Below are 16,636 nucleotides of genomic sequence, written 5' to 3'. Positions count from 1 at the left end.
AATCGCCCAGATGCACACATTTTCGTGATCTACATGACCGGCTCAATCAAGAAATAAGCATATTATTCCCAAGAAAGAACTTTTAATTTTTTCAAATTTTTTAAGGGTGGGGTATGGAAAAATTTGGCAAAAATTTTCGCCTAAAAAAATTTCGGCTAAGACCGGAATTCGAATCATCATGGACCGTCAAACCCATCTCCACTCACCGATTCCGCGTAAAACCCACTATTCAAGAAATATTGGCATTCGAAATTTTGGAAAAAACCGTAAAAATTTAATTTTTATAGAAAAACCGTTATATCTCCTGAAATATTCGTCACAGACCCATCAAATAAAAAGTTTTTTGAACATCGAGTTCTGATCTATAACACTCTGAGGCTAGAAGTCTGTATCTTGCTTCCTGAAGCGGCGGCAGCCTCGCGAAAATCATCAAATTTTTGTTTGAAAATATCAATTTAACCCCTATATTTTCTGAATTAATGGAGTAATCGCCCAGATGCACACATTTTCGTGATCTACATGACCGGCTCAATCAAGAAATAAGCATATTATTCCCAAGAAAGAACTTTTAATTTTTTCAAATTTTTTAAGGGTGGGGTATGGAAAAATTTGGCAAAAATTTTCGCCTAAAAAAATTTCGGCTAAGACCGGAATTCGAATCATCATGGACCGTCAAACCCATCTCCACTCACCGATTCCGCGTAAAACCCACTATTCAAGAAATATTGGCATTCGAAATTTTGGAAAAAACCGTAAAAATTTAATTTTTATAGAAAAACCGTTATATCTCCTGAAATATTCGTCACAGACCCATCAAATAAAAAGTTTTTTGAACATCGAGTTCTGATCTATAACACTCTGAGGCTAGAAGTCTGTATCTTGCTTCCTGAAGCGGCGGCAGCCTCGCGAAAATCATCAAATTTTTGTTTGAAAATATCAATTTAACCCCTATATTTTCTGAATTAATGGAGTAATCGCCCAGATGCACACATTTTCGTGATCTACATGACCGGCTCAATCAAGAAATAAGCATATTATTCCCAAGAAAGAACTTTTAATTTTTTCAAATTTTTTAAGGGTGGGGTATGGAAAAATTTGGCAAAAATTTTCGCCTAAAAAAATTTCGGCTGAGACCGGAATTCGAATCATCATGGACCGTCAAACCCATCTCCGCTCACCGATTCCGCGTAAAACCCACTATTCAAGAAATATTGGCATTCGAAATTTTGGAAAAAACCGTAAAAATTGAATTTTTATAGAAAAACCGTTATATCTCCTGAAATATTCGTCACAGACCCATCAAATAAAAAGTTTTTTGAACATCGAGTTCTGATCTATAACACTCTGAGGCTAGAAGTCTGTATCTTGCTTCCTGAAGCGGCGGCAGCCTCGAGAAAATCATCAAATTTCTCATCTTCAGCTCAAGAGATGTGGGAGCCTCATGAAAATCAATGAAGATTGGTACTAACTGAAAATCATATGGATTTAATACAAACACCGACATCTGTGAATCAGACCGGGGACTTTTCAATTGGCCTAATAGACCGACTGACGTTTCGCGCCATTCGGACCATAGAAACCGCCCGTTTTGACAGAACGTCGGTCTTAGACCGTCGTCTTCTTTTTGTCGAGTGAAATCAGCCTAGCAGATATTCCGCCTACGGTCTTATCGGGCTTGTTATTTCTCGTAGAGCGTTTAGTGCGTCATGTATGGAATAAACGATCGAATATCTCGACATTTACGGAAACTTCCAAGTTGTTAACCCCAGATCTGACCCCGCCAGTTGTGGCTGCGTTCCTTTAGGAAAGATCGCGTCGCTATTAGCTCCGAAGAACGGTACGGCACACCGCTTGATCTTCGTGGAGATTAGACGAAGTCGACTTTGCATCACATTAAATCGTTTCTATGTTCGGTGAAGTTATTTGGTGTTACGAGATTTCCCGGACTTATGTCAGCAAAGTTGTTTATTTACGAAAATCAGCTTTTGGTTGGCAGATTGTCGTCGTCATCGTTGATAGTGCAGAAAATGAATAAAAATATACGTTCTACCGCCTTTCGACGTCCAGTGATCGCCTCTGGAACTATAAGAGCTATTTGCTTAAAATTTGCTACGAAAATCGGTTACAATAATACGAATCTGATCTTTCAGTTGTAAGTTCAAAAAATCTAGGAATTATACAAGGTTCTCCAATAAGAAGTTTCATTTTGAACACTCCGGTAGCTGGGCAACTGTCACTCCTGAAGCTGTCATCAAAACCGTGTACCTACGTCCGCTCAAGAACAACTGAAATTATTGCTACAGTAGGCCATATTGTTGATGAAAACTCAGGATTGTCGATTTCTCGACGATCTTGGTAATTTGGCATGTTATTTTCGTTTCTTTTATACAATAAGTTTAATAAATGAAAGTGTTTTTTGCAAGGTTCCTTCTCATTTCATCATTTTTTGTATTCCTAAGGAAAACAAGATTCTCCATATGATATTTTCATTGTAATGTAAATAGTTCTTCTCAAATAGCTAGACTAATTGATGAAAATGTAGATATTGATGCTAGGCAAAGAAGCAACATAAAAAGTATGATTTATTCAATACAACATCGGCAGGAAGTCATAGATTACCTACCGGCGAATCGTTCCAATTGCTTTCCAGCAATTCCGAAAGTCACGCCGTCTCGACATAACCTCAATTACCGTCATCACCAATACCGTCCGACCAGACGCAAACGCTGAAACCGACAATTATCGCATTAACCATCCCGGATTCCAAAAAAATCAATTTTCTAGCGATAATCGGCGAGTGTAATCCGAGCTCGAAGGACCACAGACCGCAGACCGTCGGTCGGTGGTTTGAAAAATGACCGCGTTCCGAACTACACGTCCTCGCGGAGCGATAACTCGCTCTCTTTCATCTCTCAATATAATTAATTATGCCGAGATGGCGGACTTAATGAGGGAGACAACGAAAGGACCTCGTTCTTCTGCGTTATCTGGACGTCCGATCTGGAAAACGGAAGAGATATGCGAATGCGACGCCTCCCTCGTCAACCGCTAGGTCTTATTTCAGCGCGTTCTTTTCTATTCGCAGGTTGATGAATAGGTGAGACCACTCCCCGTTGCTCCAAGATCGAAAACGGAGCAGGGAGATCGGTTCGAACTCAATTACGTGGTGGTAGGTCCCTGCTTTACCGACAGGTCCCTTTGACAACGAGAAGAAGAAAAAGAGATGCGATACTCGGTGGTCCGGTTGATTGCTGGAGATAACTCTATTTGCTGAGGTTGGCGATGGTTCTGCATGAAAACACTACAAATTTTACAAAATAATTGGATTATTCTTGAGATAAGCATAATTTCGTTTCTTTAAAGAGTAACTAGATATCCAAAGTAACTAGATACATTTTAAAACCATGCTTTTTGATAGCCCTGGTAACCGTCAACTGCTCCATAGAGTAATAAACATAGATAGAGGGAGTATACGCAATTTTACATGTCTCCAACATGGTTAGATTACGTTGTCGGATTGTGTTATATTTTTAAATACACAATTTTACTATATCGTTATGAATGTATATTATATTGAATGAAATATATTTATTTGAGTGATTCCCGATTAAATATGCAAATTTGAATATTTGGAATCCGATATTTTTCCTAATTGTCGAATTTATAATAAGCAGAATACTTATTATTTTCTGTATCTACTTGCTGATATCCAAGGTTTGGCAACTTTTGCTCTCCTAGTATCATCGGTTGTTTCACGTCGTTTGGCGCGCTTGAAGTTTGTTTTCTGAATTTCTCATATATTTAGGTAGTTAATTAAATATATTTTGAGTTAAAATGAAACGTTGATTCACTATGGGACATAAGAAGTGCGTTCTTTGTGAAGAAACTCGCGAATTGAGTGAAATATTGCATCACTGATATGTTTTCATTCCCGCGCGCTTCATGTCAAATTTGATAGTTCATGTTGGGGACAAAATTTGCATGCTGAAAATGACACATGCTCCCTCTATCTAGGTTTATTACTCTAAGAACTACTCCAATCACAGAAAATCTTCTTCTCCAATTCGGCCTTTGTTATCCACGCAATAAAACCTCCCACCGAATTTGTTATTTGTTCCTTTCGCCATCAGATAATCCTAAAATAAACACCTTAATTTTTTTATTACACCCGCTAAACATTCCGGTAATACCCCAGGGTAATAAATTAGGGAACAGCACAGGTAGTTCACACCGTACCCGAAATTGGCGTTCCAATAAAAACGTCACGGTTATACGACCGGTCGATTAGTCCTTTCTATGGTTGTATAATGCAGTATGTATATTGAGTATTATATCTCTATGGTTCGTTCCGACCCGTTATCTTATTTTTAAATCTCGCTTTTATCGTTTTATTGTGTCGTGTAGGGGGGACCGTGGGGGCCCTAACGACCGTGCAATCCGAAAATACACACGTAGAACGAATTATCATAATGCCAGACCGTGAACAAACGAACATTTCCCGATGTTATGACAGCCGGTCCAGTTTTGCCCCATTATCATCCATTCTGTGGTTTTATTTAGGGAACGGCCATTATGCGTGATTCTGTGACATCAACATACCACAGATCGTTTTGACAGGAATCTATGAACAATATTACAAAACTCATTTCTACTTTTAGATATCGGTGATTGAAAGTGTCTATGGTCCATCGGTTAACGTCATAGAGTAATAAACATAGATAGAGGGAGTATACGCAATTTTTACATGTCCCCAACAAGGTTAGATTACGTTGTGGGATTGTAATATATTTTCAAATCAACAATTTTACTATATCGTTATGACTGTATATTAAATTGAATGAAATACATTTATTTCAGTGATTCCCGATTAAATATGCAAATTTGAATATTTGGAATCCGATTTGTTTCCTAATTGTCGAATTTATAATAAGCAGAATATTCATTATTTTCTGTATCTACCTGCTGAAATCCAAGGTTTGGCAACTTTTGCTCTCCTAGTGTCATAGGTTGTTTCACGTCGTTTGGCGCGCTTCAAATTTGTTTTCTGAAGTTCTGATATATTTAGGTATTCATCTCAATATACAGGGTGGCCATTTGAAAACGAAACAGACGAGATTACAGACGAAATGAGGTTTTTCGATAGAAATGCTCGGACAGGTCGATTTCTGTTTCGAGGGGGACAACTTGAGATGTAGGTTACGGACGCATAGCGCTTCAACCCTTGCTACTACAACCCTCACCCCCAAATTTTGAATAGGGAAGATGGGGTGAGTGATACCTCATTTGAAAGGTATTTTTATACTGATTTCAGCACAGTAATTGTTTTTTCATTTTATGCATTAGTTCTCGAAATATTCTCAACTAAGTATTTGAAAATGAAGTGGTGTTTTCATGGCACTTGTAGTGTTTTGTGAAAAATCGACATTTTGAGCTTCAAAACAACCATGACTGTGGCTTCCTTCCTAACTAACTAACGCATGAATATTTCGAGAACTAATGCATAAAATGAAAAAACAATTACTGTGCTGAAATCAGTATAAAAATACCTTCAAATTGAGGTATCACTCACCCCATCTTCCCTATTCAAAAATTGGGGGTGGGGGTTGTAGCAGCAAGGGTTGAAGCGCTATGCGTCCGTTGTCCCCCTCGAAACAGAAATCGACCTGTCCGAGCATTTCTATCGAAAAACTTTATTTCGTCTGTAATCTCGTCTGTTTCGTTTTCAAATGGCCACCCTGTATTTAGAGTGGATATGAAACGTTGATTCACTATGGAACTTAAGAAGTGCGTTTTTTGTGGAGAAACTCGTGAATTGAGTGAAATATCGTATCACTGATATGTTTTCATTTCCGCACGCTTCATGTCAAATTTGATAGTTCATGTTGGGGACAAAATTTGCTTACTGAAAATGACATATGCTCCCCCTATCTATGTTTATTACTCTGAGGTTAACGTCAAATTTCATTCTGATCATAATCAAGATAAAAACTGGAATTCGAGTTCGTCGAAATCACTTCTTAAACCACGCCATAAAAAATAAATCGAAGTCCAATCTTTTTCGTCTCCTCATAATTTCCGATCGAGATGAAGATGTAATTTCTGTATCGAAACTAATCACGTTCAACGAGGATCTTTAATCGTCCCAAAATTACAGTCTTTCCTGCGGTTACAGTACGTGCCTCTCCTATACTCCGACATCCTAAATGCCATTCGCCAACTGTTCCTTCCTTTCGGTAGCTCTCACTAGAGAGACAAGCAAGAAAATTAAACGGTACACTCGGATAAATTGATTGCGGATAGATCGCCAAACTGTGGTGCCATCTTGTATCGCAATTAGATGCGGAGAAACGTTGTTCTCCTTTCTATGTCATCGGTGCGCTTAACGACCGACTGACGGCAAAAAGTCACAGAGTAATATCGCTTTCTAAAGCTACAAATGTCACCCACTAACTCTCCCTTTTTTTTGAACGCTCGTTTTCCGAACAGATTTTGTCACAATGTCTATAACTCAGAGTAATAAATATAGATAGAGGGAGCATATGTCATTTTCAGTGAGCAAATTTTGTCCCCAACATAAGCTATCAAATTTGACATGATGCGCGCGGAAATGAAAACATATCAGTGATACGATATTTCACTCAATTCGCAAGTTTCTCCACAAAGAACGCACTTCTTATGCCCCATAGTGAATCAACGTTTTATATTAACTCAAAATATATTGAAATAAATACCTAAATATATCAGAAATTCAGAAAACAAACTCCAAGCGCGCCAAACGACGTGAAACAACCGATGACACTAGGAGAGCAAAAGTTGCCAAATCTTGGATATCAGCAGGTAGATATAGAAAATAATAAATATCCTGATTATTATAAATTCGACAATTAGGAAAAATATCGGATTCCAAATATTCAAATTTGCATATTTAATCGGGAATCACTCAAATAAATATATTTCATTCAGTATAATATACATTCATAACGATATAGTAAAATTGTGGATTTGAAAATATTTCACAATCCGACAACGTAATCTAACCATGTTGGGGACATGTAAAAACTGCGTATATTCCCTCTATCTATATTCAATTCTCTATGGTCCGTAATTTTCGAATTCACCACTTCACGTCAATGCCTTTTTTTTCTATGGTCCGACACCGTGAAACCCTAACGACCCGACCATCGACGGCGAACACAGATCCGATCGTGACGTGTCCGTCAAGATCGCGCTCTGTGTCGCATCAATCATGCCAACCCTATGAATTTAAATTCACTGTCCGTTGCCCCGATGCAAGCGAGAGACAATGAGGTGGAATTTTAATGGCTGAAAAGTGCCATAACTCGGAGTGTTCTTTTTGCGCGGGGCGCTAAATTAAATCGAGTGGCCGATGGCCGTCTCACCGTAATGGCCTGTTAGATTGTGTCGTAAAAAAAGTTATTGAATCGAGATGTGGATATGGCTTTTGGGCCGACGAGGCGTGGAACTGCTGCTGGTATTGTCAATGTTGACACGTCGGGGAATGACCTTTGTGGGTTCTTGAGGCACGTCCATGTATAAGTCTCAAGAATAGTCAGATACATACACAGCCATTATTTAGTTACTTACGTTATTTGAATTTTTCTACTTTACGTCTGTATGTAGCTATCTATTTTTTCATTGAGATTTCGAAATTCTTCCGAGATTCATTCCTCTGAATTTTAAGTACTCAACTAATAAATTCAGTCTGTAAAGTCCATTCTTAATTAAAAAAGAGGAAATCATTGCTTTTTGAAGGGAAAAAATACAGTTGAAGTAAAATCTTAGCTTGATGAAGAGTTTCCGGAGTCTGCACCAGGAAAATCAACCATCATTGATTGGTATGCTTAGTTCAAACGTGGTGAAATGAGAACCGAAGACGGCGAACGCAGTGGACGCCCAAAAGAGGCTGTCACCGACGAAAAAATAAAAAAAGTTTACAAAATAATTTTGAATGACCGTAAAGTTAAGTTAATCCAGATAGCAGACATTGTGAAGATATCATCTGAATGGGTACATCATATCATTCACGAATATTTGTACATGAGAAAGCTGTTTGCAAAATGGGTGCCGCGCGAGCTCACAATCGATCAAAAGCAACAACGTGTTAATGGTTCTGAGCAGTGTTTGAAACTGTTCAAGTGCAATAAACCTGAATTTTTGCGTCAAAATGTGACAATGGATGAAACATGGCTCCATCATTTCACTTCGGAGTCCAATCGACAGTCAGCTGAGTGGACTGCACAGGATGAACCGGAAAAACACACCAGTCAGCTGGCAAGGTTATGGCATCGGTATTCTAGGATGCGCAAGGTATAATATTCATTGATTCCCTCCAAAAGGGCCAGACCATAAACAGCGATTATTATATAGCGTTATTGGATCGTTTAAAGGATGAAATCGTTAAAAAACGTCCCCATTTGAAGAAAAAAAGGTGCTGTTTCATCAAGACAATGCGCCGTGTCACAAATCAATGAAAACAATGGCAAAATTGCATGAATTGGGTTTCGAATTGTTTCTGCATCCAGATCTATCCCCAGCAAATTTTTTCTGTTCTCAGACCTCAAAAGAATGCTCGCTGGAAAGAAATTTAGCGCCAATGAAGAAGTAATTGCCGAAACTAAGGCCTATTTTGGAGCGAAAGACAAATTGTACTAGAAAAATGGTATCGAAAAGTTGGAATATCGCTATATAATCGCTGTATCGCCCTCGAAGGCAACTTTTTCAAAAAAATGTGTTTTACCATGGTAGACCGGGGACTTTTCAATTGGCCTGTTATTTCTCTCTGTTGAATATCTCTCAGTATTCACAAAAGAGCTCTTATTACGACAATTCAACGAAGAACTTGAAAAACACGACGAAATCCCAAAGATATCTCGCCTTGCATCGATACAACACAGCCACCTTAATTAAATCAGCTTCCAATCCTGATGCGATCCCATTATCGAAATCCATTTTTCATCGACCCAACTCACCGATCTCCCACAATCGGTCCTGCCAACACACACAAAAAAAAAACCGGCGATCGATCTTATTTACGATCTACGCTCAGGTACCATCCCAAGATGGCAAATTACGGTCTTCCAATTATAAATCTCCATCTCCCCCAACACCAAACGGATAAGTGGGCCACGCACCGCATCAGATCCACCAATCGACAAAAAGAACTAGGCGATTGAGATCCGCTCGAAAGCAAGGCCGATCCATTAGACGTGGAATTAATGGAAAAAAAACGATAGAAAAGCCGTCAATTGTACGATTGCTAGAGAAGAAAGTGACCTGGTTCGCCGAGATCTCACGCTAATAATTGCGCGGAGTTATCTCGAAGCGATCCGTAAAAAAAAAGAGTTATCTGTGATTACGGTCGGTTTGAGACGGAGGCCGAGCATCGTTTAGTATGCAAATCCGGTGAAATTCCTTGTCAAGTCGATCTTTCAATGGTTATTGGAGTGTGGCTGCTGTTTTTATGGAGCCATTAGGTGTGAAAATGGAAATTTTATTTTCTATTTCGAGTTTGAAGCTGGAAGAACGATTGTTTCGCCACGCTGTGTTCTCAACAACGTTTATTGTTCTTCAAAAATTGTGGAAATTGAAGTTTATTATTTTCTTTTCATACCAAAATACAAATTACTTCTAACTATTAAAACTAGAAAACTTTCTACCAGAATAACTTTTGATTTTAATAACATTATGTCGAAAAAGTATAGACAATTAGTGAATGAAACAAACTATGTGTCTATTTATTGTTTTAAAAGAAGGCTTCTTTCAATATGAAACCATTAGGAGAACGAATACTTCAATTATTAAAAACAGGAATTTAACGCATTCCAAACTATTTTAGAGTAAGAAATACTGAAAACTAGAACTTTAATATTGTTCAATAATCGCCTATATTCTATTATGTATTTAAAAATGAGTGCCTCAAAATAATGATTTAAGTTGTGGAAGAAGGACTAAATTCAATATTGAAGGAGCACAGTGGTTGTTAGAAGAGATTTTGGATGAAGTTCTGTTCGAAAAAATTTATAACACTTTCACCGTTTTCCTAGAAACGCTTATACAAAGGAATTCACGGCTTGGCTTGATTTTCAAGCTACTTGCCTTGAGCTTGACTTGATTTCGAAAAACACTTGTATTTATTGAACTTATTGTATGAAAAAACCGAAAATATCAACTTTTTTTTAAATAGAAACATAAATTAAATCACTATAAATCATAACAAAAAAAAAAGTTTCTTAATATTGAGAAACATCCAGGCTTTGTTTGATAATTTTCCATACAGGATCTAAGACACATGAGGCATCTTATAGATTTGTCGCCTAACCTATTGCGGGTTTTTGTAACTGTAAGAGCAGCTCTGGAAAATTGTCTTTCGACAGGAGCTGAAGATGCTGGCATTGATAAAAATTCCTTGGTCATTTTGGCCAAGTTTGGAAAGATATTTCTAAAATTACCAAAATCTACCAATAGATTTCATAGAAATGTGAGAAAACTACTAATAAAGTTACACTGGCGAATGCTTCAGTCTCTCGGCGCTCGAGGAATTCCCTTATTTAGTCTAAGCGCGCACGAGATTGCAGAAATATATGCCGTGCGACGCGTGCATATCAAGCTCAAGTAATATCAAGTAGCTTGATATCAAGTTAAGCAATAAATATCTAAAATCAAGTCAAGTCAAGCTCAAGTATGTAATTTTTCACGGACTTGATTTTCAAGTCAATAAGTTGGTTAAAATGTCAAGCTACTTGGCTTGATGAATCCCTACTTATACATTTCCAGGAAAAACTATGAAGATTCCTCTACTGAAAATTCCCCCTTTTAAAGAAAAGGGTTAACCCAAGCACACCACCTTGGGGAACCCCCAACGTACAAAATTCTCTCATCCCCACAGAATCGAAACCTATCAGTCATCGAGAAAATCCCATCACATCCCAGACCACAGAAAAACACCGGCACAACTGCTCGCGTCGGTTTCTTCCGTTATGAAGATATTCGACGCATGTAAATTGCACCGGCCACTTAGCGCTCTTTTCTTCTTCTACCTGTTGGAGCAGAAGCTGCGGCTATAACTTACGATCTTCCAATCGGTCAGATCCTCGGTCGTTGATAAATCGCTTCCTGGAATTCCAGGGAAACGGGATGGGAGCGAGAAAAGTTGTAAGAAAAGAGATCAGGTCGTCCTTCGAACGTCAGTTAAAAAAAATTGATATTCTCAATATCATGAGAGCGTGGGGTTATGTTAGAAGAAGCCGGAATTTCAACGGAACTGGTTTTAGCGAATGCACACACTCTTGATGCTGGCGAATTATAATTAGGCATGTGTATACGTTTCCCCGGTATTTTTAGAGAGGTACAAGCCTTTCGCGGTCATGTTTTTTCAGAGGCGGAGCACGATGGGTGCTTACATCGGATTCTGACACTTGCTAGAGCTACCTCTTTTCATTTGATGTTTATAATTTGATTACGTCCCTGAAGGATCAACAAACAGTACCAGGAAACGATCATTTAGAAAGTAAAATTGAAGAGATTGTTAAAATTCTTTTTGTCGCTAAGTTGGCACAGCTGTACTTCATACTCATGAGGAGTTTGAGCATAAAGTACCTTTTAGTTTGTTCAGAGTGCTCCTTTTCGTCAATTTTTTCTTATGGGCGTGTTTTGTGCGCTGAGCGTAAAAAATATTGGCTACTTAATTCCCTGGTATGCCTCCAGCTGACTTTATTATTTTTCCAAAAACCAAATTACCACTTTGATACAATGTTTTTCATTGAATTGAAAATTTGCGTTGATTACTGAAGAAACTTTCAAAAAATGTTTGGATAATTGAATTCTTCGTTTACGTAAATGCATTAACTCAGAAATGGCCTACTTTGAATGCGGTACAAAAAATATGAATAGATATAAACTATGTATTTTGCGTTTCTTTGACCGTTCCCCAGATATATACCTAGTAATATTTTCATATTGTTTCCTTATATTTATAATGCTAAGTTAATGCATAAAATCTTCTTTCTCAATTGTAAAACTTTTAGATATGTTGTTGCTTTATATTTCAAGAGTTCAGTTCACAATCCTTTGGTTGATAGCATTAATCTCGATATTGACAATTGGTTAAGCTCTCGGTGAAGCTAGTTCATACAAATACGCAAAATATCTTCAATGCATTAAAATCATTTGATCTACACACAATTCACAATATCTAGCAGACCATCGCTTTCAAATCAAAGCCGGCTATGCAGATGGCAAAATTGTTATTTGAACTTTGAATTAAATGTTTACACATTTCCTTCGTATTTTCGGAGCAATTCAAGCTTTTCGCGGGCAATTTTAACTGAAGTTAAAGACAGTGTTCATTGGGAGTGAATTATGCGGCTTGCTGCATTAAAATAGTAATTTTATGTATTTTCCATCCCCGACCACAGAAAACCATCGAAATTTTCAGAGTCCACAGACGAAAATTGTTTATCCATAGACTTACATGATTATTTTATGCATTGATTCTGTGTACGCATGACTTTGCAAAAATTCACCAAATCCCCAATTAATTAGATTAGAGGGTATACCCATTTAAAGTTCTCACAGTCAAAAAGAGCGTTCCACATCAAGGTACCAAATTGTTATTCCACAGGAACTGCCTCTATCTCGCATATCAAATGCCTTCACAGAGGGTGTCCATGTGAACGAACAGACAAAGTACCTTGCCGCAGTACAACAAACATAACTTCAATTTGCATACATGTATACCTTTTCTACATTCCTCTGATGTAAACTCCACGCTTTTGACCTCTTGTTCCCACAGGATGGACATGCATGCACCACATTCACATCTCACATCGCACAAAACAACACAAGAAATTCCGAACTACGTCCAAGATGTCGAATTACTACCGAAAATTCATAAAACAACGATGATCACTGAATAATAATAAGCGTCCACTCTTTGACGGTTCTTGTTAAACAATCGGCGAAGGCCGATGCCGAACAATGAGAATAACCCGGTTCTGGGGCGCTCGAAAACGCACAAAACTCGTACGAAAATACTACACGGCGTCCCGCACAAAACATGCAAGTTTCGCGACCGCCGTCTTGATTCGTTTTAAAATTAAAACTCGCGAATCAACCGCGTATATCCCTCTCTCTCTATGACTCGCTCTGTGTACACGTTCGAACAGAGAGCGGATCATCGACTGAACACTCGATGGCTGTTTCAGTGAATCGTTGAACAAATGAACGACTCTCAGGTATCGCGGTAAAGGCAGAGTACACGGGGAGGTCGAGATAGCAGCTTGCGGGGAATTTATTGAGCCATTGGCGTTTCTGGGACGCCAACGGTGGTGGAGGTGGCGTTATTAATGGACTTAAGCACCTGTGACGGCCTCTCCGGACATTTCAATTAACAGGACATCTTATCTTCGGAGTTATTTCACTATTTTCCAATCGGATTCCACAGTGGTATCCCTAAATAAAATATCCCCTCTTCTATCGTTATAAAAAAAAAAGAATTTCCGATTACGAACATCAAAATAAACTTTTGGATTAATTGTGGTGGATGCGCTTATCAGTCAATACAATCATTTCTATGGCACAATTTAGATATTCGATGGTGCGCATCAGAGCTCGTTACCATATTTAAAATTTTCCTACAAATCAACTTGTTTCAAAGCGTATCTAATTAGAAAACCATCAGTAGTTGGTAGATATTGCTCTTAACTAGTCCTGGTACATGCAGGAATTCTACAACTAGTTTCGCTAACGAAGAAGTCGTAAAATGGGTTTAATATTCCTACTCAGTTAGGTATTCAAGCGATGCAATTGATCCTGAACCGATAGACTTGTACTGTACGAGTATTATTTCATGGTTGTACCAATAATTATTAATAAATTATGAACATCTATCGAGATATTATTAGAACTTGGACAAAAAATATTTCCTATGTAAATTGACTTTCGTTTGAATTTCATACATCAAATGTATAATACGATAAGTGTACGATTTTTTCGTTTCTCCAAGTGAATTCTTTCGAAAATTGAGTTTTTTCTTCTACAAAATACCTATAAGGACTTCACATCAGTACTTTCGAGATTTTCCAACTCCTGGAAAAACTAATAAAAAGCTAAACTGATCAGATTTCGATTGAGTGATAATATATTCAATTGGTGTTTTGCGGCTTTTGAACTTTATGGTGGTATCTATTCGTTCCCAATAGATATTTGGATTTAGAAACTTGGAAAGGTGTTTTTTTAAGTTCCTGAACCAAAAGAAATAGATAGCACCATAGAATACATAACATTACAGTGACTATTCTTATCTAATCAGATTAAACATTTTTTTAATTGTTTAAACTATTAGAGAACGAAATGAAATAAAATCATAAATTTATTTCTTAATGAAATATAACCTTCCAGGTGCATTCTAATCAATATTTCATTATGTAAACGTCATCAATTGCGATAGATTTCTATGATTCTAGATTGTATCACAGAATTACCATAACCCACAAACACTTATTAACTTTGTTTACTACTTTGTATCTTTTAGCATTTTTCACCTGAGATTGAAATAATTATTCATGAAAAGTAATCGCTAAAGATACAAAACTGCCGGCCATAAAAGGATACAAACGCACCTTCACCAGGTAGATAACGTTTGTTCATTACCGATATTCTTGTTTCTAGGTGAACCTACCTAGGTTTACTTTGTAGTGAACTTTGCAATGTAGCCAAAGTATTTCATTATATACAAATAAAGGGGAAGGCCGGTAAAAATCATAAATTAGGGAACTTTATTGAATTTTTATTATTGCTGAATGCTTGTAAAATTATTTTTTTTTAGCATGGGTGGCTGTAGGTGCTCGTACAAATCATGCAGAAACACGACCAAAACTTCACAGAACATACATTTCTTTCACTATCCTGTGAAACAGAAGGAACGATGCAAAGCCTGGATTAACAAGGCTTGTAAACCAAGTTTTTTCGATTTGGATGAATACCAGCTCAGAAATAAAGTAGTTTGTGAGGTGCATTTTGCAGATAATTGTTTTTTGAATGCTGAAAAGAAAAGATTATTGGCACAAGCAATTCCTACATTAGATGGAGACTTCTTATATGATGAACCAGCACCTACTTTTATTCATTCAAATATTGACAAGGTGAAACCTAGCATGAATTCACCGAAAATGGAAGATATTCAAGTACTACCTGCAAATGAAGATGGAACAGTGTTTGTTCTAGATACATATCCTTCATATAAGGTTAATAAAGAGGTGAAATCTTACATTTTAAATGATGATGCACTATTTCCCATCGAAAAGAAGGATCATGGTGTTTCTAGAATCAAACAAGAACCGGAGTATCAGGATCAAGAAGAGTACATATTAGGAGATAACAATGAATTTTCAGTTATTCAAAATAGTAGTACCCCTATGAGAAAGATACCTGCCCCTCTTCTCAAACAGGGGAAGCCTAATTATGAAATCCTGAATACCAATGATTCAGCATTACGAGTCCCTTCTCCAACTAAAACAATGAGTACTGAAGCCTTGGAAAGTTTAATTTGTAAAACGGTGGAAACCAAATATCTTCACAAATTAAAGCAGCATACGAAGGATTTGAATCAGATAAAGAAAGTTTTGAAGATGAGCAGACAAAAAAAAAATTGTTTGAATAATAGCTCGGTTTTGAGGTACCTTAAACTAAGGTTACCAGCCAGCCTTCATACTCTCATTAGTTTGAGCCTAAATGATGAGTACGAACTTAATGAAGAAGATGAGAATTTCTTCAAAAATCTGCATGATTCATCGTCTAAAACCTATCAATTTTTATCAGATGATTGCGGCTGGAGGATGCCTATCATCGAAATACATGAAGGGGATCCAGAATTGGTAGAAGAAAATTAGAGATATACATTTGATTGAGAATTTTAAATAAAATTAATATGAAAGTTATTATATTTTAGTATTTCAGTTTGTGTAATTGTGTTTGTTGACAACAAATGTTTTATATGTAACACTAGTTTCTTAATAAATAATAGGTTTTAGCTCTTGAAAAATGTTTCTTATTTATTGTTTTTTTATTTTTTACATTAAATCTACAAGTCAACTTAAGAGTTGTAGGATTTTATACATTTGACAAATTTCAAATTATCACACAATCTCGAAGATGAAGGCAAGTTGTTGTATTTCTTCACACTTGAATAAACAAGAGATCTTCACTTAGTTCAGAATTTACAGACCAAATTTATTCCTATTTCTGGTATTGTGCCAGATTTTTCTAACAGTAAATAATTTTTGTCATAAGTATTTATTTTTTATATTAATTTGTTTTCTTGATAATAGATAGAAATCAATTAATGATTCTCTCAATGCTCATTTTATCGTTAACCTATTCCTATGAAATCTTTCATATCAGAACTAATGAATCTTTAAAATCAAAAAAATATTGATTGCTTTCTGAAGTACTTTTTTTTTCAACTTACTTTTTAACCTTTGAAAATCATGGAACAGATTCTCAAAACAAAGGGATTTACTGAAATAGCCACTCATTTCTGTATCGAAATAAATCATTTATGATTTTTTCTTCTGGCTTGTGATACTCGGGGATTTCATTCAAATTTTTCATTACTTGT

At 36.9% G+C, this 16,636-nt stretch overlaps 2 protein-coding genes across 2 annotated transcripts in view; one reads left to right on the top strand and one right to left on the bottom strand.

Moving 5' to 3' along the window:
* LOC123683392 overlaps positions 1-13,238 on the bottom strand; it is a 41,055-nt gene extending 27,817 nt beyond the window's left edge. Inside the window, exon 1 of the mRNA XM_045622404.1 lies at positions 12,757-13,238. The gene's annotated coding sequence lies outside the window, so the exon portion shown is untranslated. The remainder of the gene's footprint in view (positions 1-12,756) is intronic.
* Positions 13,239-14,486: 1,248 nt separating this feature from the next.
* LOC123683384 lies at positions 14,487-16,061 on the top strand. Its single transcript, XM_045622396.1, has 2 exons — positions 14,487-14,648; positions 14,846-16,061. Exon 2 carries the CDS (start codon positions 14,847-14,849, stop codon positions 15,906-15,908), a length of 1,062 nt encoding a protein of 353 aa, XP_045478352.1. The 5' UTR covers positions 14,487-14,648; position 14,846; the 3' UTR covers positions 15,909-16,061.
* Positions 16,062-16,636: the final 575 nt, after the last annotated feature.

The sequence above is a fragment of the Harmonia axyridis genome, chromosome 6, assembly GCF_914767665.1.
Source record: "Harmonia axyridis chromosome 6, icHarAxyr1.1, whole genome shotgun sequence".
NCBI lineage: Eukaryota > Metazoa > Arthropoda > Insecta > Coleoptera > Coccinellidae > Harmonia > Harmonia axyridis.
The sequence above is the reverse complement of the archived record's forward strand: the minus strand, read 5'-3'. Positions and strand labels throughout refer to the sequence as shown.